Source organism: Diabrotica undecimpunctata, chromosome 5, assembly GCF_040954645.1.
Source record: "Diabrotica undecimpunctata isolate CICGRU chromosome 5, icDiaUnde3, whole genome shotgun sequence".
Lineage (NCBI taxonomy): Eukaryota > Metazoa > Arthropoda > Insecta > Coleoptera > Chrysomelidae > Diabrotica > Diabrotica undecimpunctata.
The window spans coordinates 98,581,445-98,609,379 of NC_092807.1; the positions used below are offsets into that span (position 1 = coordinate 98,581,445).

A 27,935-nucleotide genomic window follows, 5' to 3' on the forward strand; every position below is an offset into this window, starting at 1 on the left:
AAACCCATCCAATCGGATGTAGCGTGACCTTGCTTCACATAGAGTAAAAATATAATGGCCTTGGACAAAATACTATATTAAAATATGAAATAATGAATCTGAATAATAGGATATAGATAAAATACTCTAATGTTTATAATATAAAAAATTATTATTTACCAGATAGCTAATCAATTCCGTGCTAGAAATCTCACTTCACCTCCCGAGTTTGCGAAAACACCGTCAATTAAATCGTTATGGTATACTTAGAATATTTAACTTCTTGAAGTGAAGGAAATTCTATGCATTAATTGGATTTTCTTTCGCTAACTGCCACCGTTGTGTACCACTCCAAACTCTCGATCAAAAGTGATTTTTAATTCACTGTTAATTAACCAAGAAGAGCCATTTTTCCACTTCCCCTAGTCTCCTGTCATTTCTCTTGTCCGCAATGGTACCAAATTAGAACAGAGTGACAACTTAAATTATTAACAATACACACTTAATGGGCAACTGAACACTTAAAGTTAGGCAACCCATAATACATCTCTGAAATTATTTTCATATAAATTGTTTATTATTTAAATACAAATTGTAATAAAAGTAACGACTGTTACATTGGTTCATCTGCCTTTGAGATCGATTTCTCAATCTCAGGACAAAAGAGTGCCCTTCCACTTACCAACTCATCCGCCCGAAGCCGTTGGTCAGTAAGTGGGGGTTTGCTTATACCGTCAAACATTCGGTGATTTCGCAGTGTCACAACCGGTTAGTAATGGGTAAAAGTATTTCCGATCCCTGATTTATGAGAGTTTTACTCGTGTCGGGAAATTATCTTGTGGTCTTTGGCTGGTATAGAGGTCTTTATAAAACTTTCTGGTTATTTTCAGAATGTTTTGTTTATCTGTTGTTGCCTTTCCGTCTTTATCCTCAGCTTCTATATATTTTTTTTACTTTGTGTGAGTTTTCTTTTCATTATCTTTAAACCTTTGTTCTCTTTTACTGTTTGAGTAATTACATTAGTATTATATCTTTTTACATCTTTTCTTTTATTTAGTTTTCTATATTCTTCTTTGTTTCCCTTTTCGTTCTCGCTTAGGTTTCATCGTATTTCTATGAGAGCTTTTGTATCTTTGCTAATCTTTTCACTTTTAGTGTCATTTGTCTTGCAAAATTTGAGTTGTGCATTTCTAACGGAGTCTGTTATTAATTTATTGTGATCGTCGATACTTAGAGGTTTGGGATTATTACTCTGTAAAGTTTCGGCTATATTTTTTATGCATGCTTCTGGCTGATTTGGTAAATTCCAAACTATGCGTTTGCAACTGTTTATCATATTTGCTCTTTCTTTCTGTAGGTTTATTATTACTCTAGCTCTTACTGGTCTGTGGTCGCTTCCTACTGATAGTTTATTGAGTACAGTGACATCTTAAATAAATTGCTTTAAGTCTGTTATTATATAATCATATTCGCTGTTAGTTCTTCTGTTTGGACTAGGGTACGTCCATTTTCTATTCTGTTTCTTCTTAAAAAAGGTGTTCATTGCATACAGTTTGTGTGGCAGTAGAAAAATGGTAAGCATTTCGCCTCTTTCGTTTCGTTTCTTCTTTTCGTTTTTTACTCCGATTCCAAAATCTCCGATTGCCACTTCTTGTTCGTCCTTTTTCCTTCCGAGTTTCCTGTTAAAATCTCCCATTATCAGATTGTAATGAGCCGGTTCCTGCTTTTTTGCTCTTTCGATTTCCTCATAGAAGGATTCAGCAATTTAATCTTCGTAATCGCTGATGGGGGCGTATACCTGGAATATTTTCAGATTGTATCTCTTATTTAGTCTTGGATTTATATACATAACTCTTGGGGAAATGCAGTCAATGCTCTGTATATTTTTCTGTAATTTTTTGTGTACCAATAAACCTATTCCTCCAGTTGTCGATTCTGTTTCCCCCTCACAGTGGAATGTATTGCCTGATTTTAGTTTGACCTGATCTTCACCTCTCTTTTTGACTTCGCTAATTCCTATAATATCCCATTTCACATGTTTGAGTTCTTCCTCTAGTTCTGTCATTTCTTCATCCTCAAATAAGTTTCTTACGTTATACGTAATTATGTGTAGCGTTCGTCGTTCTTGGTAGCCTCCTACAATCTGGGGATTCTTCGCACCCTCTGCCCGCTGTCCGTGAGTTCTACCGCTATTTGAATTCTGCTGTGCCTTTATATAGAGGAAAGTCTCAGATTACTTTAAATTACTCCAAGTGAATTTAGATTCAAACTGAGGTAGACCCCGGTTAAACTGATCTTGACCAAAACCCAGTTGGTACAGCTCCAGTATCAAGCAGTGGTTGTTGTCTATGGTACAGAACAGAATCGTCTTTAACTTTAAGTTCACAACCCCAGACTACCCAGATAGTTTTGGAATATCAAAGAACCTCAGCAACTTAGTACTAATAAGGTCAACTTTATATGAGTATAGAGTAAAATGAACTAGCTTATATTCTTGCAAGCCGGGACTCGTCAATGCTGCTGCTGGGAGCCGAATCTGTAATTGTAGTGATCTTCAGTACTAGCCAGGGTGATCTTAAAAAGTTTCTCTTACGGAGATTCCGGTACTCTTAGAATAGTGATAAATGAATCTTGGATCTTAAATTCAGACTGTTGCATAACACCTGGACGCTACGCCACCATTGTGTGGTAGCCCCAGGTTAGACTGATCTGGACCAAATCCCAGTTGGCTTAACTGCAGACTCTAGCAGTGATTGCTTACTACGGTACCGAAGAGAGTCGCACCTCACTTTGAGTTGACAACCTCAGAGTATCCAGCTAGTTTTGGAGTATAAGAGAACCTTAGCAGCCTAGTATATTAATAAGATCCATGAGTACCGGGAAAACAGTAAAGAAAAATGAACTGGCTGATATCCTTGCAAGCCAGGATTCCTTCACACTGTTGCTGGGATCCAAATCTGTAATTCTAGTGTCCTTAGGTGATCTTAAGAAGCTTCCCTCGTGGAGATTCAGGAACTCTTTTGATAGTGATGACGATATAAAACAGACCCAATGTAGCCGGAGCTTTTAAGAAACTCACAGTTGAACTCCTTCTACTACAAATTTATTTTTTTACATTTATAGGTTATAAATCACGTTTTCATAGTTTTATGTCTATTAATTTGTAGAAAACGATTTACAGCGTGAAAAAAGTAAAAAAATTAACTTTTATTACTAGTTATTTTGATTTATTTCCATGTATAAAATGTTTACTTTTATATTTTCAGGGACTTAACTGGCTTGAAAATAGAAGTAATACCGAACCAATATATTTATGACGCACAAGTGACAACAGTATTTTATGCAAAAGAAGATATAACAGAAATTGAATGCCTGGTTATGGTTCCAGAAGCAAATTATTTGACTCAGAAGAAGAGTGTACTTACAGTAAAGGAAGAAATACCTGGTAATGATAATCTTGTTTTAAGTTTTTATATCGTTTCAGTTATCAGAACTTTATTTAATTAACGCAACTTCTTCTACCAACGATAATAATATAATGGTGGCTAATTATCATTATTGATTTTATATGAGTCTTTTTTTCTATTTAATTTATAGCTATTACTATTCTTCTGGGGATCTTCCTTTCTAATATTCTTAGCTTCTCTTCGTCTCTATTCTTAGTTAGGCAACAATGTCTTTCTAATTTCTCTTGCTCTTTACTTAATCGTGTATTTTCATTCAGTGTACATCAAGTAAGAGATAATTTAGTAGTAACTACAAGAAGGGTAGTTTCAAAAAGAACAGTTAATCAAAAATTACTTGCTCGGCAAAACTGGCATGGCCAATGGAATTTTGTCTAACTAGGTTTTGTTTGGGTGGGTCTGATGATCGCATAAGGATAAGATTTTTTTGAAGTGAAAGAAGAAATATAGACTAAGCTGTTAAACATCATACAGCAAGACAACTAAGCTATATGTTTGGGAACCAGATTAACTCTAGTTCTTATTAACGGCACTCTGACAGCTTAACGATATATGGGTAAAGTACTGTTGTTATGTTATGTACAAAGTTTTACATCACTAAAATCCGTAAACTAATTTTTGAAACCAAATTCCTTTTTAAATCACTATCTACAAACTATCTCAAATACAATACCTTAACGGGATCACACAAGACCACGTATTGCTCGTGAAACAATGGAGTTTATACAAGAATCTGATATAGAGACTTTGGAGCGGCCATCAAGATCAGCTGATTTGACACCCATCGAACATGCGAGGAATATGGTAGCATGCCATAAGTGGAATCTGGATGGGTATTCCGCAATATGATATGTACATCTAAATTCGATCAATGCCCATTAGAGTAACTGAGTGTAAAGGTTTTGTTTGGGTGGCTCTGATGGACGCATAAGGATAAGATGTTTTCGAACAACATAGGAAATCAAGGAGGAGCCACTCATTAATGTTTTGACGAAAATGACGTTGCAAATTTGTTTAGAATAACAACAGAAATTATAAAAAGCATAGGTTAAAATAGAGAATGAACATTACTAAAAAAAAATAAAATATGGAAAAATAGAAAAATGGAGCTTATAGAAGAAAGACAGCTGAGTTGGTAGTGTTATTTACTCCGGATGTCGGATATCGTACCAGTGAGAAGAGTGTGAAACGCAAAAATATTAAAAAACAAAAAAAGGAGAAGACCAAGACAGACTTGGATGAAATAATCGGGAAGATATTGGAGAGAAAACGAGTGGCATGGACACGAAAACGCATAGAATGAATAAAAATTTGCTAAAAAGTATATTGTAACTTATACCTCTATATGGTAGAAAGGTTTTTGATTATATACATGTGTGGTACTTAAAAATATTCACCCTTCGAGGTGTTGCATTTTTTTTGGCCATCGGTATATATTTATTTCTCGTATTTATTAAATTAAAAATAAAATCATCTAAAACATTATATTTTTAATTATAAGACCTATAGAAATAACCAACTATCGTTACCTAATGATGATTTAAATTATTTATTACCTCGAAGAATGGATGTTGCGTAACCAGTTACCAAGCTGAGCGTGATGAAACTAGTGATGAAACTAGTACCAAAGAAAAGATCACTTTCACAGAAAGTTACAAGAACAATCAGCTAAGAAACTCTACTAGGGAATCTAGATGAGACCAAGAATCACTGTATTAAAAAGAAGTCAATTGTTCAATACTGGTCCTGCCAGAATAGCTAGCCTCCGCTTTAATTTTTATTAACTTCTTCTGTCCAAACTGCTCGTATTTTTGCTCTTCTACCCTAGCTGCTTAACAGCAGCTCTTTGCTGCCTGTGCTGATAATTTCGATAAAAAATGCTACATGTAGGAAAAAGAAATAATTCTGATAAACTGCTTCACTTTAAAAGTGCATATTTTACAAAAATACACTAAAACTTTTTTTCAGATGCAGCTATTGCCAGTGCGGACATCAGACGTTACGCTGTTCATTTGCTAAATCTCATTCTTCTATTGGTGTTTATTGTTTAAACAAAAAGTAATTTTTTGTGGCGCATTTTGTATTTAAATACAGTTTTATCGTATACGAGTACATATCTACTTTAACCGGTTTATTTTTAAAAAAATTGTAAATGTAAAATATTAAAAATAATAAAATTTATTTATTTACTTTGACAAAATTACCTTTTTTTACTCCCTGTATTTTAAAAGTATCCCTTGTTTTATCGTTTTGTATGCTTAGTTTATATATATATATATATATATATATATATATATATATATATATATATATATATATATATATATATATATATATATATCTTCTTCTTCTTAGTCGTTAACCTGATGCAGGTATCGTGATATCATGAAGCTATTAACTAAATTTCCCATTGTTCCTCCACGTTTTTCTATCTTCTGCCATTCTAGCACATTCTGACAATGGAGCGCCAATGGTAGCAACAATATGGTCCGTGTATCGTGTGGGAGATCTACCTCTATTTCTTTTGCCTTCTACTTTTCCCTGGATGGTAAGTTTTTCAAGACCATTTCTTCGAAGGACATGTCCAAAATAGCTTATTATTTGTTCTGATATTTGTGTTCTTAGTCTTTTCTTTATGTTTAGCTGGTCCAGTATGGATTCATTTGTTCTTCGGGCCACCCATGGTATTCTCAGCATTCGTCTCCAGCATATATATATATATATATATATATATATATATATATATATATATATATATATATATATATATATATATTAAATGGCCAAATATATGGCCTAGGAGGACAAATTCGTTAAACTTCCCGTGCTCGAATCCCAGCCTCATCAGATACTTGGACTGATACAAATTCAAACTCGGAAAGTCCAACGAATGTCTCCCAAAACTTCACTACAACAGTAGTTAGCTTACAAAGGCGCCACCTGCTTTGGCGGCCGTGAACGAAAACGATATCATAATATCGTTTTCTGTATCCTTTGCGCTATGCGAAATGTGTAAAAGATAAAATCTTTTAGCGAAAGCCGCTATCGCTTTATTAAATTAAATGGCCAAATATATGGCATAGGAGGACAAATTCATTAAACTTCCCGTGGTCGAATCGGTATCAATAAAGTGTTATGATCATTTCGGCCGGAAAAAATTATTGCGAGCCTCTCGTCTTCAATGATCTCCTTCAGATGCACGTAGCGTTCAAAAGATGCTAGCCTCTTCTCCTCTCGATAAACTGAATCTCTCGTTCCGGCCTGAACAGTGACTCTTGGAATAAGTAGAAAAGTATGACCTACAATATTTTACTGGATCAGCTTCCGTCAGGATACACTTAGTCCACGAAAACTCACAAACATTCACTTCTAATGCTTACTATCACTTGGGAATTGCCAAAGAACAACGACTGTTCGCCTTGCACCCTTGTAAAACAACTGATTATCTTTTCTCCCCCAAAAATCTAGCTAAACTCTCATTCCTACATAGCTATCCCACCTTTTTTAATCTCCTCCAATCAAAGCTCGTCATACGTATCTCCATCTACCATTTAGATAACAAACAAACAATTTTACCTACAATTATAAATTTCCTAAAAACTATTAACATGCTAATCGTTTCTACAAATTCTTAAAAACTAATGGAGAATTATACATTTTAAATATTTCGATTCTATTGTCTTATTCTCCATATCGGCGTACAAGTCTATTTGGAAAATCCACTTTCATTGTTCTATTATTTTACTACGTTCACTTAAATATATTTTACAAAGAAAATAATTTATGCATATCTTTAAATTTTGTTTACTACAGGCAATCCAAAGATAATGGACTTTCATTTCTTCGAAATATCTTTTATAGTTTATCAGTTGAAATATTTTGAATTATTATATTTTATACTTTGAAATATATTAAGAGCAATCCAATATTATTTTGTATTTTTACATAGCATAACAAACTCTCCAGGATATCTTGAAAATTTATTTAGACGGTCTATTTAGTAATTTTAATTTTATCTTTGGCTGATAAAATGAATCATAACAATATATATATATATATATATATATATATATATATATATATATATACATATATATATATATATATGTATATATATATATATGTATATATATATATGTATATATATATATATATATATATATATATATATATATATACAAAACCACAAGTTTATTAGGGCTGCAGTCAGAAGGTTGGCCGAGATGTTAGAGAAACACTCTTTTGAAAAAGAAGTTTAAATCTTTGTATTTAGGTATATTTAAAATACCCTTAAAAGGACTACATCAAAAAACACAAACGTTTTCGGAATAATAATTCCATCATCAGTTTAAAAAGAAGGTTAACATGCCTGAGCCACCAAAATATTAGGGTACAACCCTTTACAAAAAATTAAAGTTACCAAAAAATGTACATGTTGTTGTTTAAAAGTGAGTGATGTTTAATACTTTATTAGATTTAACTTTAGGCAACACATAACCATGCCTCACGTGAGTACCAGCGTCCGGAGAGGACGCTGGTAATACTGCTTTAACCAAATATAAGAAAACTAAAAACATCTTAGACTATAGTTATTATAAAGATCTTCGAAACGCAGTTACTAACGCTGTCCGTCTGTAGAAGAATCTTCTTCTTCAGATGCAAATCCACTAATGGATGTTAGCGATCACATTTTCCATTAATTCTCTATTTCTTGCAATATGTATCAGAGATTGTATGTCGTTAATCCCTGCCCATTGCCTTATGTTTCGGAGCCAGGACATTTTCTTGCGTCCCATTCCTCTCTTGCCTTCAATTTTACCCTCGATTATAAGTTGGAGGAACTGGTATTTTTCATTTCGCATGATGTGACCTATATACGCCGTTTTCCTTTTCTTGATGGTTTCGAAAAGTTGGCGTTCTTGGTTTATTCTTTTAAGGACATCTATATTTGTGATTTTCGCTGTGCATGGTATTTTTAGGATACGGCTATAGAGCCACATTTCGAAAGCTTCTAATCTGTTTATATCCCTCGTTTTGAGTGTCCAGCCCTCTACGCCATATAGCAGCACTGACCACACGTAGCACTTAGTAAACCTTAGTCTCAGTTGAAGATCGAACTCTGAACAAGTCAGTACCTTCTTGAATTTTACGAAAGCTTGTAGAAGAATGGTTATTTAAATTATCTGTATCTGGTCTGCTTCTTCGAATAAAAAAGATCTTTGAAAAGCTATGAGGTTATTTAAAATTGTAAATAAACCAGTTATAGAGATCCCTCAGGAGCTTAATACATATAAAATATAAATAAATATATAAATAATTATTTTACATCTGTCTTTAGTCCTGTAAATTGTTGTCCTGAGACAACCCAATGGTATCAGTCAAATATTTTCAACCCAGATAATATTTGTTCGTTTAAAATGGCCACTATTGATGAAATTAAATCAGTAATATTAGGGTTAAAATCGGAAGCAGTTGGATGGGATAATATTTCTGCAAAGATGCTACAACTCTCCCTTTCTATTACTGCTCTTTATATTACGCACATTATAAATTGTTGTTTGGAGGTAGGTTATTTTCCGGACTCTTGGAAATACTCTTTGGTAAAACCACTGCCCAAATCAAATAAACCTGAATCACTTAATGATTCATCAATCATTAATTTTAGAAAGGTTATCTATAAACAGATATACGATTATATTTTTAGAAGAAATGTAGTTACGTATATACAATCAGGCTTTAGAAAAGAGTTTAGTACAACCACCCTGCTTCTCGACTTAACAGATCATATACTTTGATCATTTGATGAAGGAAAAGCAACCCGGTCATCTTGCTTAGTTTTTCTAAAGCCTTCGACATTATTGATCGCGCTCTTTTGTGTGCTAAATTGAAATATTTTGGATTTGATGATACCTCCTTACAGTTTTTCAAATTTTATTTGGTAAATCGTTATCAAAAGGTCATAATCGATAACAATTCATCATAATTTGCATCTGTCACTTCAGGGATGCCTTAAGGTTCGGTTCTTGGTCCTCTTCTTTTTTCAATATATATTTTCGACCTGTATAAATCTTTAAATAATTTGAAATTGCACTCATTTGCAGACGACACACAACTGTACTTCTCTTTTGAACCTAACTCTGTAAATCAAGCGTCACAAAAAATAAATCAGGATTTGGAATCTATTTGTACTTATTCCACTAGACATAATCTTAAACTAAATGCTAAAAAATGTAATTATTTGTTACATTGTTCAAAAAATTATAAAGCCACTGTTCAGGATAACTTAAAACTAATTATAAAAAATGAACCTCTAAAAAATGTTAATAGTTGCAGAAACTTAGGAGTCATATATGACTGTACGTTAAGTTTTCAAGAGCATGTCACCCTTTTAGTAAAAAAGTGCTATTTAGTTATGCGTCAACTGTATAGAAGCAAAAGGCATTTTAAACTTTAAATTGCGTAAGTTACTTTGTGAAACTATGGTAATGTCAATTTTTGATTATGGGCTCTTGGTATTTTATCTTTGCTTAGATCAACTTACGAAATTAAGGTTGCAAAAAAGTCAAAATAATTGTTGCAGATTTGTCTTTGGCATAAGAAAATATGATCGTGTATCATGCAAAATAAAAGAACTTCGATGGTTACCCATAGATAATTTATACAAATATCACCTCGCCTTATTGATATATCGAATTATTTCGTCGTCAAATCCTATTTATTTAAGGAACAAATTAGTATTTCGTGGAGATGCTCATAATCTGGATCTAAGATATCCTCATAGTCTTATGCTGCCAAGATATAGACCAGCTATTTTCCAGCGATCATTTACTTACAATGCTGTTTTAGTGTTTAATAGTTTAACAATAAATTTAAGAGGTAAATCTCTTGATTTCATAAAGCGGCATTATAAGAAATTTTTACTACAATCGCAGTAACGTTATTATTATTATATAGTACATTGTTGTCGTTATTGTTACCATTAGATATTTTTGCTTTTATTTATCATTCATATCATTTATCAGAAAACGTCACAAATTATTTTCTTTATATTATTTTTCTAGTAGCCATATTACTATTTTTATCATTTCAATATTGTATTATTATTTATGTCAAATTATAAATCACTTTTTTCATTTTCTACTTATTTCAAACTAACTTTGTAAACTTGAGGTTAAGTGGAGTAGCTCTAACTAGACTTCGCCTCATGTATCTCGTGTTTGTAAATTTTTACAGACTAAATAAAGGCAATTTATTATTATTATTATTATTATTACCTTACACAAACATATAATAAAAAAACACATAAGAATTTAATAATCCCATTTAATATTTAAAATATAATTCTAAAAATTACAACTAGTTAAATATTCAAAAAAAAAAAACTTAAAAAATTGATCGATTAAAGTTTGACGAAAACTTCGTTAAAATTGTTTACTCTAATTCCTAATAGAGTAACATCTCCAATTACCGTTAATTCCAATATCTCGCAATAACCCACATCGAGAGTTGGAGCTTCTAATAACTTTTTAATCAGATGTTTGTGATCCCCGAGGGGCGTGCCCTTTGGTCACGCAATCATAAGCTTTTAAAATCAGATTAACTTCCCTTTTCCTCACTCAATTATAGAAGGGGACACAAATTGATTGTTACTTCATCAGTAACCAAATTGATTTTACGCCAAATCTCACACTGTGGCTTTTCAATATTCAATATTCAATCACTGTTAACAAGGCAGTTTTGCGATGATGTTCTATTTGGTCATCTAATAGAGCTTACGGCGAAACGCTGTAAATGAATCGAGTGGCAGAGCCTAAAGGAAACTTCAAGTATCCAAAAATTTGGCCGCAAATATACACAGACTGGCAAATTTAAAGGTTAAAGTTAGTATTTATATTATGTCGTAGTTTCTTACAGAATCAGCTTTTTAGCTAAGAAACCGGTTACTTAGCTGAATGGCGCTTTTTAAACTAATGAAATTTAATATCTCTGCCCTCTTTTCTATAAAGCTGATTTTTAATATAAAAAATCATGTACAGGCTCAAATTATCCAAGCAAGTCCCTAACTATTCCGCTTCCTCTTAACCACATATACTCCGTTTACGACCTGCTAACTTTAAGTCTTGCCTCTTCAAAAGCTCTTTTACAATATTCCAATTTCTCAATCAACATTTTGTTAGTTTTCCTATACTAATACTAACACTATACTATCACTAGTCAAAAGCATTGACCAAGGAACACCTCCCTTACTTTCTCTGTCAGTAGATCCATAACAAGATTAAACAGATAAGCACTCAGTAAAGAGCCTTGATGAAAACCAACAGCAGATTAAAAAGAAAACAGAGAGAAAAGTTTCGGTCAATCCGACAGCAGTCCTTGCTTTGATATACGCTGCCTCCTACATATCCTTCACGAGCCTTACGTACTTCCCAGAAACCTATTTCTCTCTCTTACATCTACTGAGCTCTTGTCTTGAAATTGTTCCGTACGCCCTCTCAAGATCTATAAATATCAAATGTACCTCTCTTTTCTTCTAGCTGTATTTCTCTATGAACTGTCTTAACGCAAACAAGGCATCCTTTGTCCCACTTCCTGGCATAAACCCAAACTGTTCTTCTCCTATCGGTGTCTTTTACAGACCTAAATGTCCCCTTTATCTTTATATAATGATACCATTACACTCTGTCTTCATGAATTCGGCATATTTTCTTCCTCCTATATCCTACTCATTATTTGCCACAAAATATCAACCTCTTTTCTCCTAGAGCCTTTCAAACCTTTACAGGTATTCCATTAGGTCCTTACCGTTCTTTGTCCTATTTAATGCCTCGACAACTTCATCTCTCGCTATCCCCGGTATTACATTCCCATTTGGGATCTCGTATCGTCAGTCTCATGTCTGCCAACTTACTAAAGTACTCATACCATCTTTGCTTTATTTCAACATCGGGTTTTAACACTCTTTTATCCGCACTCTTAATCTGTCGCAAGTGGGTCAAGTCCTTTGATGACTTGTCCCTTGCTTTAGCAATGCTGTACCTTTTTATCAACTCAGGTGTTTCCAACTATTTATACAGCTGTGTAGACGATTTTTCCTTAGCAGTAGCTACGTCGCGCTTTGCTTCCCTTTTTGCCACCTTGTATATATCCTTATCTTCCTCTCTTTTAGATCTGCCATACCTCTTTCTCGCGTCTTTCTTCTCTCTAACCTATTGCACTTCACAGTTCCACCACTAAGTTTCTTTGTCTCTGGGAGGCTCTTTACCAGATGTTTTTTCTAGCACTTTTTCTCCCACTTGCACCACAACTTTACTGTTGGCTGTCCATCAGTCATTTTTCGTTTCTTTTTCCTCAAACTCTTTCAGCACTACTCTACTCTTAAAGACTATTGCCAAATCCTTATCCTTTAACTTCCAACACTTTACTTTCTAGTGACCTGCTTGCTTACCTTTCCGTCTCATCTTTATCTTTGTATTCATTATCACCCGACGGTGTTGACTAGCGTCATACTCACCCTTTATCTCTACAGTTCGTAAACTATTTAGCTGACTTCTTCTACACATCACAAAATTTATCTGACTTTTCCTTCCTCCGCTACTATAGGTAACATACTGGTCTTCAGTTTTCGTAAAGACACCCAAATCCCATGCCATTAAAAAATTAATCATACTATTTCTTTCATTATTTTTTATTGAATATAAATTCTAAAGCTAATAAGGAAAAAAGATTATAAAACAATTTTTACTATTTTTATTAAGTATTTTTTATTACAGGATTTGTGCTTCTTTATATTCTGTTAACCAATCATCATAGCTTTGAATTCTAAAAAAAAGAAGTAAATATTAGCAGCAAAAACTAACAATGTATAAAATGTTGTCGGTTGATGTCTTATTCAGTAAATATAGTACATTATACAGAGTGAACCAAAAGTCTGGAAACGCCTAATTATCTCTTGGATAGTCAGAATTATACAAAAACAGGCATACACCTATTATGGAATATGGAGATTTGAAATTTGATATTTGTAACGTTGCCAAATTTATCATTTTTTTTATATCATTAGTCATTTTGATTTTTTAAACACAATACCCCGTATATTGTATTTTTATTGAAATCTCCACTTCCATACCAGTTCAACCACATACTTTTTGTTTCTATGTTGTCAGGAATACCTTAAAAAGATAACATAGAAGCCTGGAAAGGCCTAATCGGTAACTAAAAATTTAAAATGTCCTCCATTGTTAATTTGACAGTATCGTAAAAGATGGTAAAATGCGTCTATTACATTTCTCCATGTTTCTCTAACAACAAGTGTTGCTCTGCGGGCAACACTTGTTGCAGCATTTAGCATTTCAACGCGCGAACGAGAAGGCCTTCAGTACTATCTAATCTACCAAGCCATCAACCGGGAAATGTCTGATCTAAACAACGCCGACCATTAATACCAAAATAAGCTGGATCTCCATCTTGCTGAAACCACATCTCATTTAAATCCGCTCCAAACTTGTTTTTCAAAACAGGTACAATTTAATTTCTAAGTAGCATTTGATAGTTGAGGATTTTGCTGCAAAAAGAATGCAGTTGCATTTTTGAATAACTTTGAGTTAAAATGAAAGTTCTATGCAAAAAATACGACGGATCGATTGGTGCAAAAACGATGCATATCCGCTAGTATATATAAAGAAGTTATACGGAAGTTTGTACCTGCATCCTTGTTTGTTTGGCACAAGAAAGCTGCAGCTCCGGAGATGCATCTTTTTTTACAGCAAACGATCGCGTGTGTTCGTTGGGGTTTCGGATGTGCCTCCACGATGTCTTGTCCAATACAGAGCGTTTGAACTTGTGTCTCGGGACATCCAGTATGGAGCCACAGTTACAATCATTTATAGTCGATACATACCGGAGTTTTGATACGCGTTTAATGTTGGAATATTTCGACTTCTCGAATGAGGACAAGCTTAAAATTCAACAATGTTTAGAATTTTTTTTTATTTAATGGCAGCTGCATCAACCATATTGGTTATTAGCAGATGGATTAAATGTAAACAATAATGATTACAAATAACAAATAAATAACATACTTATATGTGGTTCAATATGTTACAGTCTCTTAAAGATTTCACTTGTACACTCACTAAAAATACCTCTTATAACTGATGGAATTTTATTAGTTAGTCTTTCAGCACTATATTTGGGACACTCCTTTAATACGTATTTCACTGTTAACGGCAGGTTAACAGTGAAACTGTTGTGTTTGTAAAAAGAGTGAGGTTTCTTCTTCATGAAATATTCATGTGAGAGTTTGCTGTGTCCTAATCGGAGTCTGGTTAATACAACCTGAAGGAAACAGCTAGGGACGTTGTTACTCCATCGTCCAAAATTTGGTTTAATTTCTTAACTTTGAGAATTTTCCTTCTCAACATTTAGTCCAATTACATATCAGCTTTTGTTTAAAGTACGGATTGAGATCTTCCGCTAATGGTTTTATTATCGGTCTGATATTTAGAGAATTTGCTATTTCTCGAGCATTTTTATCAGCTAGTTCGTTTCCTTTAATGCCTATATGTAATGGTACCCACACGAAGACTAATGTTTTGTTTTCCAGCTGCTGCATCTTGTTTTTAATTAATTTAGCAATCGGGTTGCAGGTGTAAATTTTTGACAGTATATGGAAGAAATTGATTGAGTCAGTAATAATAAGAAATTTATCTGGTTTGACTGTTTGTATGTGATTTAGAGCTCTGTATATTGCATACGTTTCTCTAGTTATCACAGTGTATTCTAGTGTTGCCCAAAATCGGTCTTGGTCTTGCAGTCTTGGTCTTGTTCTTGCGTTTTTGCAAGACCAAGACCAAGACCAAGACCGCCTAATTTTAGCAAGACCAAGACCAAGACTGACCATGCAAGATTTAAGCAAGAACAAGACTAAGCCTGCGAGACTCTTGCGTCTTGCAGTTAGGACTGAGTGTGGTTTTAGCGAGTATAGTAGTTCGGGTATATGCTTAAAGACTCTATGAGATGCAAAAAGATATGTAATAAAATTTGAAAAACTGGACTTATGCGAATTACAAACAATACCATAAACATACATACCGAATTAAAATTAAAACAACACATTTGACACGTGCTCAGAGGTCATAATTACAATGTAAAAATTAAATATTTTGTACATTTTCCAGCAGACTTCTTCGCTCTGAAATTAATTGTACATATTTTGAGAATAGCCGCTCTCTAATCATAAAAATAATCTTCTTACATTGCGACGCCGACAGTAATATCGTATCGATATTTTTTAAAAATGTCACCCTAGCTAGTCAGGAGTAATCTAAATAAACAAATCTTATCGGCCTAAGGCTATAAATTGTTTCTGCTGAGTGTGCGATGAGATCATTCGGTTAAAGAAAATTTGCTGAAGGAGTCAAAAGTAACGAGACAAATTAATAACAGATAATGTCGCCTACCGTGTAAACAAAATACCGAAGTATTTAGAATAACGAAGTAACGATATATAATTCTCGGTTTGTTATTAGATACTTAGGGTATTGGATAGTAACGAACATAAATTATAGTAGTATAGTACATAGTTACTTTTTCGACATCACTTAACTTCATTCCCAATTGAGCTTTCCTTTGAGTCTAATGTAATCATTGTTTTTCATCTAATCCTTGTTGTTCCCGGAGTGACAAGTTTACAATTTGACATGAGGGACAAAGATTCAAATAGTTTTAGTCGGGGTAATGAGCGTTGGAGTTATAGATCTAAAAGCCCTAAAAGCAAATTTGATGAGTTTTTCGAAATAATTTTTGCATCCCAAATTGTTTTGTGTAAATTATGCCTACATAGGAAGGTTGAAATGAAAATGAACACCAGAAACACGTCAGGTTTAAGGAAGCATCTAATATCTTTTCACAAAAAGGAATTACAAATATTTCGTCCTGAAAAACCAAAATTCGGTGGAGATATTACAAGCTTTTTAATAACCGCTAGACAAAGTGGAGATGTAAAAAATATACTTATTACCAATTACATATAAGATCTACCTATTATTTTAGTTTGGTGAATTAATGAATTTATTAAGTAGGTATCTCCTTAATTTAAAACAACTTCTTTTGATTATCATTGCTTTTTTACCTATTCTTTATTTTTTTCTTTATTCTTTATTTTTTATTTAACTATAAATTAGTTTTTTATATAAAAGTAAAAATAAGATTGGTAAAAATATTTATTTTGCTTTACTAAGTGGATTATAGTTTGTTATCTGATCACCTAAAAAATATGTGCCCTTGATACATGTATGTGGATTATTTAAAGTACAGGCATGCATATGCCTGTTTTTTTTTGTGTTTTAACCACGTTTTAGCACATGTAAGCGTAGTCAATGCAAACGTTTATTAAGAAACAGATTGACTTCCGTGGGGCATGGTAGATAGATGAGTTAATTAGAGCATAGGCACAGATCGCTTAGATCGTGGCTTCAAACCCCACCCGATGTCAGTTGTTTAGACATTTATTAATTTGGTTGGTCTTTATTATTCTTCTTCTTCTTTATGTGCCGAGCTCGATTGTCGAGCGTTGGCTATCAAATTGACTATAGTAATATGTTGACGGCAGCTCGGAAAAGAGATGTACAGGATGTGTTAAACCAATCTCTCAGATTTCTAAGCCATGACGTTCTTCTCCGACCTTTATTATAGCTTTATTATGGCTATGTTAATTCAAGCTTAAAATGTACTTACTCTGTTACGTTGTTCTAATATCTAAAGTAACTTTTAATAAATATCAATAGGCTCAGAGGTAACTGCAAGACTTGCAAGACTCTTGCTGCAAGACCAAGACCAAGACCAAGACCGGAAGTGCAATACCAAGACCAAGACCAAGACCAGGTGCATTGCCGCAAGACCAAGACCAAGACTGTCTAAGTCTCGTCTTGTTCTTGCATTTGGGCAACACTAGTGTATTCTGTGGGCCATTTGAAACTTTTTATTATGTCTCTTATAACAAATGATAATCCTACACCAGAAGTTGTTTTAAATGCGTCTGTGTAAACATGGATATCTTCAGGGAAAGAAAAAAGACGTTTGCTGAATGTGTTGAGGGAAAGTTAAAAATTTCAATAGAGTTTAAAATGTTTTTGATCCTTAATTGAAATGGTAAATGTGTTCTTATGTTGATATTTGATAACGATGACTGAGTAAGAAAAGGGTTGTCAGGTTGTAGTGATTATTGTTTTGAAGCGTAAGATGGCTCTCCAAATTCCCACTCGAGTCTTGGATCAGAAGTTCTTCTATAAGCTCCAGAGATTATGCGTAATGGATTGCTGTGTATACTGTCTAAGATGTTTAAATTTGACTTCGACGCTGAAGAGTATGCAATGCATCCGTAGTCCAATTTTGATCGGATTAGGCTTCTATACAACAGTAATAATGTATCTTTGTCAGCACCCCATTATTTGTTGGCTAAACATTTAAGAAGATTTATACCATTTTGACATAATATCGCCAATTTTTTAATATGTGGTGTCCAACTTAAAGTTTTGTCGAATGTTATACCTAAGTATTTTATCTCTGTGTAGGTAATGGATTTTGACAAGAGCTATGACCTTGTAAATAATAGGTGAACTTGTGTACCGCATCGGCATGACTCATAGATCTTGTCAAAATCCATTACCTCTACTTCGTTTCAAAAACTTTGTGCCAAATTTTAAGGCAGGTATGTTAGTGTGAATAGGCTTTTTGGAAAAAATAATTTAGTGTGTCTTGTCAGCTGGAAAATACTCCACTCCTATTAGACCAACTTTCGATTTTATTTAGTTTTTTTTGTAAAAGTTTGACCATCGAGTTAATATTTTTTCCTTTGATAAACATTATCATATCATCAGCATATAATCTAGCCTATGCAGATCTTTTGAGATTTTTTATAACATCATTCATTGCTATTAAAAAAAGTGTAGGGCTAATTACAGATACTTGTGGCGTTCCATTGTCTTGAGACTCAATACTAGAAAGTTCTCCATTACTACGTACTGAAAATTTGCGTTCATTTAGAAAGTTATTCAAAAACGCCAACATATTTCCTTGAATATTGCGGGTATGTCATCTGGACCCTGTGATGTATCTTTTAATATTTGGATTGTTTCTAATAGTTCTGTTTTATTAATTGGAGTATTTATATCATCTTTATTGGCTATAATTTCTATTGGATTTGCTTCTTCTTCTTCCCGATATCGTAAAAATGTATTGCTGTGATTTTCATTTGTAGATTCTTGTCTGTATGTTTCAACAAATTCTTCTACAATTTTTTTGTTTTCATTAATTAGGTTTCGCTGATGACATGTTTGTATTCCTGTTAATACTTTTAACGTATTTTTTTCACGACTCTTTTTTTAGATCTGGTAGTAATTAATTTTGCATAAGTCCTTGTTTTCTTTTGCTCTATCAAGTTCTCATTGGTTTTGTGTTTTTGAAAGTATTTAAAGCCTTACACCTAACGGTAGAAAGGCTTAGGACTAAGTAAGTAAGTAAAGCTTTTTTACTTTGTTCTATTGCCAATTTACACTCTTCATTCCACCAGGGAACAACTTTCGTCGTAAAGAAATGGATGACGCAGCATGGACTGAAACTTGCGGCAGAGAAAACCGAAGCCATCATTTTTTAGATCTACTAAAAGTCTATCATTCTGATAGACTTTTAGTAGATCTAAAAAAAGTACAAGACCTATTAATGTACATATAATATTAAATTAGTCAATTGCTTTATTCGCTATTATTTTTACCTCTTAGAAATAATAAATGCTATTTTCATTTTTAATAAAAAAATATTTTTGAACTTGAGTCAAACAAAAATTACCTATTTTTTGCAGGCATGAGTTAAAATCAAGTTCGAGGGATAATTAAAGAATGCCAAGAAGTAGGAAATTATATCCTAAATTATAATAAGTTTTAATGAAAAGGCACGATATATGCAAGCCAATTACGACAAATTAAACAATTTCGTAGGGAAAATCAAACGATTGTTTTCACAGATACGTACTTGCATTCGGATTGCGCAAAGGATTACATTTGGAGTAATAACAGTTGTAGCAGTCCGAGGAAGTCAGCTTTTAAAGAACAAAGGTTAATTATTGTTTCGTTAAGGATTCGTATTTCAGATAGAAATCCAAATTTAAATCCTGTGACAAACATAACGATATGAACTTAACGTGAATTACCGAACTGGCTTACATTTAAATCCCATCGAGCAGTATTCAATTATAACGTGGCAATCGATTACAGTTTACATCAAATCGTTGCTGTTGGACAAATGGAAGTTTTGTGTCTACATTGCAAGACATTAAGTTTAAAGACGAAGCCCTTGGATTTTGTTGCTCCAGTCGCCAAGTCAAATTAACGCCACATATTGGTTTCCGAAAACGGGCCATACGTCGGGTCAGCTAGTTATTTCTTGAAAACAAGATATTAACGATAGAAAGTATGAAATTGTTTTCCTGTATATGCAGCCATTACTATCAGTTATTTATAAAAAAAAAAATTAAAGTAGGTAGAGAGTTTGACATTGTCATTTTAAATATACAGCTATAACATTTGTCTTAATTATTAAAAATATTTTTATTACCTTCCCAGTCAACTGTACCAGAATTGTCGGTATCAATTTCTTTGATCATTTCATTAAGATCTGCTGGTGATAGATTTGGTTCCAGCTCCTTTAAAATATCCTTTAGGAGATCAACAGATATATAACCCAATCCTAAAATATAAATCATTAAAATAACATTTAAATTATTTAAATGCTAGTTTCGTGTATACCGTTAGTAATTTTTTATTTACTCTTGTTTTTATTTATTTACTGTAAGTTAAAAAAATTACTTGTAGAGTGCTATATATTGGGTCTAGAAGTCAATACAAAGAAAACTGAATAGGGCAATAAAAGATCTTATAATAGACACAGAATCACGATAAAGTACTACTGTGACTAAAAATATATAGGCATCAATATTTCGCACGGTAGAATACTAGATAAAGCCATAAGAAAAAGAAGTGTAGCAGGTAGAAACGCCATTAAAATGTCAACACAATACTCTTATGGAGTCAATCCATCAGCAAAGAAAATACAAAGTGAATAAATGAGACTGTAGTGAAACGTATCACTATAGGTGACTAGGTGTCACTGTAAGAGTAACGAAAACGGATTTTTGGAGAAGAGTGACAAGAAAATCTAAAAAAAAAAGAATTAAAAATAAACGTATTAGAGAAGTAATGGGGATTAAAAGAACGATCACAGATGACTAAATAACAAAACAACTTATCTGATTCGGACATACAAAGAATACATAAATAACAAATACAAAAAAATTCTAAAATGGCAAAGAAGGAGATTTATGGAACACAGACGTAGTGGCGATTTGAAGTCGTATAACAGCAGAAAACGTTATAAACCATAGCAGTATGCAGTAGTGGTATTATACATACAGTACGTTCAGTTTTGGATTAGATATTGCAAATACATAAAGCGCTAAAATCAGCAACATTGCCTCGCATGAAGTAATTTTAATTCTCTGATCCCCTCCGCTCCAAAACCCATACTTCTAGACAGAAATCGAGAAAACCATTTAGTAACTCATAACAACGCAAGGGATATGCAACTCCGTCCGTCGATTTTTGTTTTGCTTACGTACATCCGGTTCATTTCTTATAACATAAACTCGATAAAAATACACTAACCATTATAAGGCGGTGCATTAGTATCGGTTTTTAATAATATGAACCATTTTTTGTCGTTGACTTAAAAATAAAAGCTTATTTCTTTAAAAAGATAAAACAAAAAATATGCTCTTCTTAAAAATTAATAATAATAAATAAAAATAAAAAAATTTCTAACAAAATAGGAAATACTTATTTATGCCCTACAGAAAGGATTCAAATATTTGACCAGCTGAAAAGTATCCCAATCTGTCATAAAAACTTCTGCGGACAGATGTAAGGGTTTCTGCTGTAATAGAATTGGAGACTTCATTTATTCGGTTTCTTAAATAATCCAAATTTTTGGTTTTATCCTCAGAATGATCGTAGATGATGCATTTTAAATGTCCCCAAAAAAGAAGTCCATAGGTGGAAGATCTGGAGATCGCGCAGGCCACTTGATATTGAATGTTTCACTGATAACTCGATTCGGTAAAGTATTGTTTAAGTACTCCCTATTTATTAGAGCATTGTGAACTAAACAGACGTCTTGGTGGAACCAAACATTCTCCAGATTTAGATCAGGAAGATTGAGAATAGTGGGAAGAGTGTAACAAAAAGACCCTCTCTAAATAACTCTCACAATAAAAAATATGTGTTCTCGTAAAATGCCAGTCCAGACGTTAACTTTTTGAGGACGTTGAGTTCAGCAACCAACACTTCTGTGGTGGTTTTCCCGAGCCCAATACCTCGTAATGGAAGGATTGTGTCTCCCTACTAGCGAAACAGAAGATTCATCAGTAAATAAAAAGTTTTAAATAAAATTGTAAAAGGAAAGTAGTCGTCTGGATAAAGCAGCTGCGTTTTTGAATATTTAAAATTCTTGTAACCGTGCTCTTTCCACACTTTCGTTACAGTAACATTGCTCTCAACAATATAACTCTCTAGCAACACTTCTACTTGAAGGTGTTGAATACAACTTGTTGTAAAGTTGAAACTTTTTCTGGTGACACTTCTTGAGCGTGACATTTTCTGCAATTTTTGAGGAAATAACAACTCTCAACATTTTTAACAATATTATAAACTGACTGTATGCAAGAAATTGGTCCCCCCTTAAGAAACACAGAAAATAAATCTACACACTGTTGTCCAGAATAACCACCATAAAACCATTTTATCATTTTATTCAACCTTTTCTGCCGGCGTATAAACAGACATGTTGTTTTACAAAAAGAAATTAAAATCTACGTTCCTATTGCTCTAAAGAACCACTGTATAATGACAAATTATTGGCGACGGGGCAACGGCGGTTCGTGGAAAGTCGACGGTGCGCAGTGTTGCCATTTATAGTGTGTATATCTAATTTAAAAGCTAACGTACTCTATTAGAGTGATCATTTAAAAGTATTAATGCACATAGATTACAGTGAAATAATGAGTAAGAGTACATTAATCACAATTAGCGGAAGTATTTTAAGATATTTTTAAGTGGCGATCCTACATATTCTAAACTCATGTTTCTCAATTGTTCTTACCTTCTTTATCGTACAATCGAAAAGCATCCTTAAGTTCCCTTAAAATTGCTTCAGTGTCTTCCTCTTCTTCAACTAAAAACCTTGCAGACAAATGTGCAAATTCATCAAAATTCATTACTCCGTTACCATCTTCGTCAATTTCTTTGACAATTGCCTTAAAGAAAAAAAAATCGTATAAAGGACTGATAAACAAATCATATTTACAAAAAAATATTTAAAATTTTTTTTTATAAAAGGTATAATAATAAAAACCCTATCGGGCCACATCACAAAACGTTTTCGAAATTAATATTCCATCATCAGTGCTATCTGGGTGTACATGTTTGAAGCGACTAAATATAGCGGTAAAATGCCTTTATAAAATGCCATACATGTTGTTTGATTAACTTTAAGTTGCATTTTTTTAAATTAAAAACTATGGCGTTTAAGTTACAAAAGGAATTGATTACATGGCAACGTAAGGCTCTATTGGGGTTGCTAGTCCTTAGACGGATGTGGGTGTGTGGGTGTGGATTTGTTGATAGCAACTAGTTGCTATATAGTATGCTCTTATAGTAAGTAAGTGTTTTATATTACCTGTAATTCATCAGGGGTAAGACGATGTCCTAACATGTCTAGAATTTGTCCAATCATGTCAACAGAGATTTCCTTCTTCTTTTCCAAGTCAAAGGAGTCAAAAATTGATTTAAGCACTAGAAAGGAGTAATGTTAATACGAAAGAAGTATCATTAAAAATATAACTTGTACTAAACATTACGATAATTCAATAATATAGAAATTTAGTAAGGTTCTATTGCTAACAATGATATTTTATGCTTATTTTGGGCATTTTGGACATACTTAAAGATTTTGTGAATATTAAAGATTATATATATATAAATATAAATGAGGAGATAATTTTCATAACCCCACATGTCCAACAATATTTTTTTTTGAATAAGTGATGTTTCTAATTATTGCCGATCAAAAACCCACATTTCCAGTTGTAATATTAATTTAAAAGTAGGTGTTTAAAGCCAAACCCCACATCTGATGTGTGACGGTTATAGTAAAACCCCACATTTTCCATTCAGCCATAGAGGAGTAAGTAATCCAATCAAGTGACTAAAATACATGGTTTTGATTTGATTGTTATTGTTGACATTACACAATCTTAACACGTTGGTTTCAGAGAAAAATTATAATTTAATGTTGGTTTGTGCTTAATTAAGTGAAATTATGAGTTTAAATGAGGGTAATTTAAATATTGAATTAGTATTAGTTGGAAGAATAAGTTCTGGATTATGCAAAAGACAAAAGGCAGTTACAAAGCGTCAACTTCTTAAGAAAAAGAGATACGCTGCTCTTGCTGGCGGTTGTGTGTTCATAGGTTGCTTACATAAAGGTAAGGCTTTTAAATGTTTGAACTCGTATATGAATTTTCGTACGAGGGTCGCAGCCGGAAGCAAGTCCACGTCATACATCAATATGTGTAGAGGCGTCAAACAGTGAGATCCCTTGTCGCACTACCTCTTTAATATGGTGGTCGATGAGCTGATATGCAAGCTCGACACAGGCAAATTGCAGACGGCAGGAAGATCTCGGTGTTGGGCTACGCCGATGATTTAATCCTGCTGTCCGAATCGGCCAAAGATAGTACCAAACAGCTCCGGACAGCCGTCGAATTCTTCGAGAAGAGAGGGATGTCGATAAACGCCGGTAAGAGTGCAGCTATCACGGTTAACATTAACCGTGGTAATAAGCACTCTTACTGCGTAACGCGCTCTCTCTTTTCTGTCGGTAACGACAGAATTCGGCAGCTGCAACCGAGTGAGCTGGTTAGATACCTAGGCCGAAGGTATAATGCTTTAGGACAGACCAGGGTGGCCTTCAACGAGCTGCAGGCACAGCTCGATCGTATTCATCGAGCGGGGCTAAAACCAGCGCAAAAACTGCTTGTTTTAAAGACATACTTGCTTCCGAAGTATATCGACAAGTTGCAGAGTCCAACCATCACCATGAAGACGATGTATATATATATATATATATATATATATATATTTATATATATATATATATATATATATATATATATATATATATATATATATGTATATATATATATATGTATATACTTACTTTTTAATTGTTCCTTGGAGATATCAAGTTTTTTAAATTCCTCATAATTTATTTCATCGACGACGGGCTGCTTATCCGCAGTCTGCAATAGAAATTATTAAACGGATAAAGTTTAGAAAATGGAATATATATGTTTGTTATGTTAGTTTATTAAATGCATAAATTATATAATATCTATCTACCTATATAAAAGGCTACGATGACAAGTCACACCGTTTGTCCAATAAATTAACGACGCCATCTAGGAAAGAAATCTATCTGTCAGACAGGACAATATTTATCTGGAGGTGAAAAGATAAAGATAAGATTATCTTGCATGAAAGATAAGATCTTTCATGCAAGAAGTTTATTATTTTAAATATTCAATTTTTAATTATTTTGAAAATTTTCTTGATCCTAAAAAATTGGTTTCGAATTTGGTGATCGATAAAAAATATAATACAAAACTCGAGCTTTCCCAACAATTAAATTTCCCAACAAGAATTCCGCTGGTTCTATAAATAGGTCGATTTTATAAGACGACTTTACGCAAAAAGTTCAGCGACTTTCCAAAAGTGACTTGAAAGTTGTAAAACAGTTTAAAATATTATTCTGTTGCCGTTCTAGCCTTAAACAGGAGAAAGACAGAAAAAAATTAAGTGGAGTGATTGTAGATGCAATTGATTGGATCCCCGTTGCATGGTGATTGGCAAAATCACTACTATTATATAAATGTATATATTGTAAACTAAAAAAAAACAATAATTTACAAGCAAATTCTTAAAATAATTTATAGGCACGGAAGTTTATAACGTATATTTGCACAGTCAGGCATCTCATGGGCAACAGTGTATACCGGCGGATTCTCTCAATCCAAAGCAGCGTCATCAAAGTTAATCAAACTTCGTTAAATAGCTCCCAAAAAAAACGTATGATGTCCAAAAAAAAATAGATAGCAAAATATCCAGATTCAGTCAGTAAATGTAACGGATACGGATCTCACAAAAGTACTGAATCTAAAGCAGAATTACTGCACGATTAACTCAATATATAAACTGCCAAATATAAATTTATAAGCAGAAAAGGCAAGAAGAAGAACAAATTAATATAAAAAAAATAGTAAATACTCCGTTTAAAAAAAAATTATTTAAAAAACCCTTTTGTGCTAAATCACACAAATAAATATTCTATCTTCAATGCTGCTACCTAAAATAAATATAACCACTTTAGTGGTTAGAGTTAATTTTATTATCGCAGACTTTAATAGTCTCAGTACCCCGTAGGGTTACTCTGAAGGCGAAAAAAATGGAGAAGCTGTTATAGAGTGGGCTAAAATATATGTGTTAGAGACAATTTATAATAATAAGCTATCTGCCTTCTTTAGTAGATAGTAGAAAATGGCAGAAAAAAATACAAACCTGTTCTTCTCTTTGTCAGTCAACGTATAACTCATCAGTTATCAAAGGATATGAGACCTCCTATATCACTGAACATAAATACCAATCATGTAATTGATCATACACAGGAACGCTGTGCAGCAACATAAAATAAAATTTCGACGAAGATACAACTTCCAAAAAGCAGACGGGAAGAAATAGCAAAACGTAATGTATAAAAGGTAGTAAATATTGTTTTAGAATCAAGGTAAAATGACAGCTTTGTTGAAATTCTAAAATGGAATTACAGACAATTAATTCTTAGAGGTTGTAGGTGAAAATATATCAAAAGTCCTAAAAGGCTCCAGTTGATGTCAAAATTGCTCTTCTTCTTCTTCAAGTGCCCTGTCCGTTGCGAACGTTGGCTATTAACATGGCAATTCTGATCTTGTTTGCGGCGCTTCTGAATAGTTCGACCGATGTGAGCCCGAACCACTTCCTCAGATTTTGGAGCCACGAGTGTCTTCTCCTGCCTGGCCCTCGCTTACTGTCTATTTTTCCTTGGACAATCAATTGCAGTAGACGATACTTATCGTGTCTCAATATGTGGCCTAGATATTCAAGCTTTCTTTGTTTAATTGTATTCACGATTTCTTTCTCCTTTCCGATTCATTGGATTACCTCTATGTTGGTGACATGTTCGGTCCAGGATATACGAAGAATGATTCGGTACACCCACATTTCGAATGCTTCTAGTTTTCTCGTGAGCGTCTCCGTCAGCGTCCAGCTTTCCAAACCATACAGTAAGATCGCAAAATTGCTCACCAGAAGATAATTCAAGGAAACAAATATTGTCATCAATATTTTCTTGTATTACATCTTGTAAGACTCATGATTTGCTACTTATGTATAGGAAAAAATGAAGATGAGGGGCTTTTCTTTCCCATTTTTAAAATGAAAGTTAAATTGGTGACACTGTAATGGCTAATAAGACAGCAGATATCTCTGGAAAAGAACAGCTTTCTATAGGAGAGTTAGGAAAAAAATAAGAAAGGAATTTGTAGGGTATGTTAAGCTAAAATCTCAAGATGTCCTTACAATCGCTAACGCAATTCAGAGCTCTTTGGTTTATCAGAATTTTTCAGCACAGAATTAAGTTGAATTTAGATTCGAAGTATGTTCTACGACCGCTGAAAAAGAAGATGATAAATAGTATGTTTTACGATGATGAATGATGTTAGCAAACTACCGGAAATAGAAAACTTAATTGCAAAAATTAAGGATATAATATTCTTTTATCATGAGTCCCCAGCCTGCAGGAATTTGGTTCCTAATCTATCAAAACTCTCCGAGACCAGATGGTTTGAGAAATACAGAAGCAATATAAAGTTTTGAGACAGCTTAATGAACCATAATTTTACAAAATGACATGTGGTATAAAACAATATTTTATAGAAGTACGAAGCAAAAAAGTACACAACACAACAGAGTAATAAATTTTGATAATAAAAAAAATATAAATAAAATTGTAAACAAACTGATTAAAAAATAGAAAATAGATTGAGAAATGCCAGAATTAAAATCCTTAAAAGTAAGATTTAAGAACTTAAATACTTCATATTTTTACTTACATTAGCCATTGTGATATCCTTTAGTTTATCTAGGGACAAATTTAACCAAGCAACAAAGTATAAGTATAAATTTTGATTGGATTTATACACTTTTAATTCATTTACTATCAGTTAAAATGTTTGGTATAGGAATTGACAACCAGCTGTAATGATTATCTGTGTTTGATTTGGAGGGCGAATTG

General features: G+C 33.2%; 3 protein-coding genes across 3 annotated transcripts in view; 1 reads left to right on the plus strand and 2 right to left on the minus strand.

Moving 5' to 3' along the window:
* LOC140441541 (uncharacterized) overlaps positions 1-5,634 on the plus strand; it is a 129,942-nt gene extending 124,308 nt beyond the window's left edge. The window contains exons 5-6 of the mRNA XM_072532327.1: positions 3,246-3,424; positions 5,412-5,634. Of these exons, the coding sequence (XP_072388428.1) occupies positions 3,246-3,424; positions 5,412-5,494 (262 nt within the window). The 3' untranslated portion in view covers positions 5,495-5,634. The remainder of the gene's footprint in view (positions 1-3,245; positions 3,425-5,411) is intronic.
* The window catches only part of oys (lysophospholipid acyltransferase 6), a 312,406-nt gene that overhangs the window by 92,983 nt on the left and 191,488 nt on the right, over positions 1-27,935 (minus strand). The gene's annotated exons all lie outside the window — the stretch shown is intronic.
* LOC140440713 (troponin C, isoallergen Bla g 6.0101-like) lies at positions 13,179-27,913 on the minus strand. Its single transcript, XM_072531075.1, has 6 exons — positions 27,754-27,913; positions 24,768-24,849; positions 23,226-23,341; positions 22,650-22,803; positions 20,052-20,183; positions 13,179-13,262 (listed from the first exon to the last, which is right to left on the minus strand). Exons 1-6 carry the CDS (start codon positions 27,760-27,762, stop codon positions 13,237-13,239), a joined length of 519 nt encoding a protein of 172 aa, XP_072387176.1. The 5' UTR covers positions 27,763-27,913; the 3' UTR covers positions 13,179-13,236.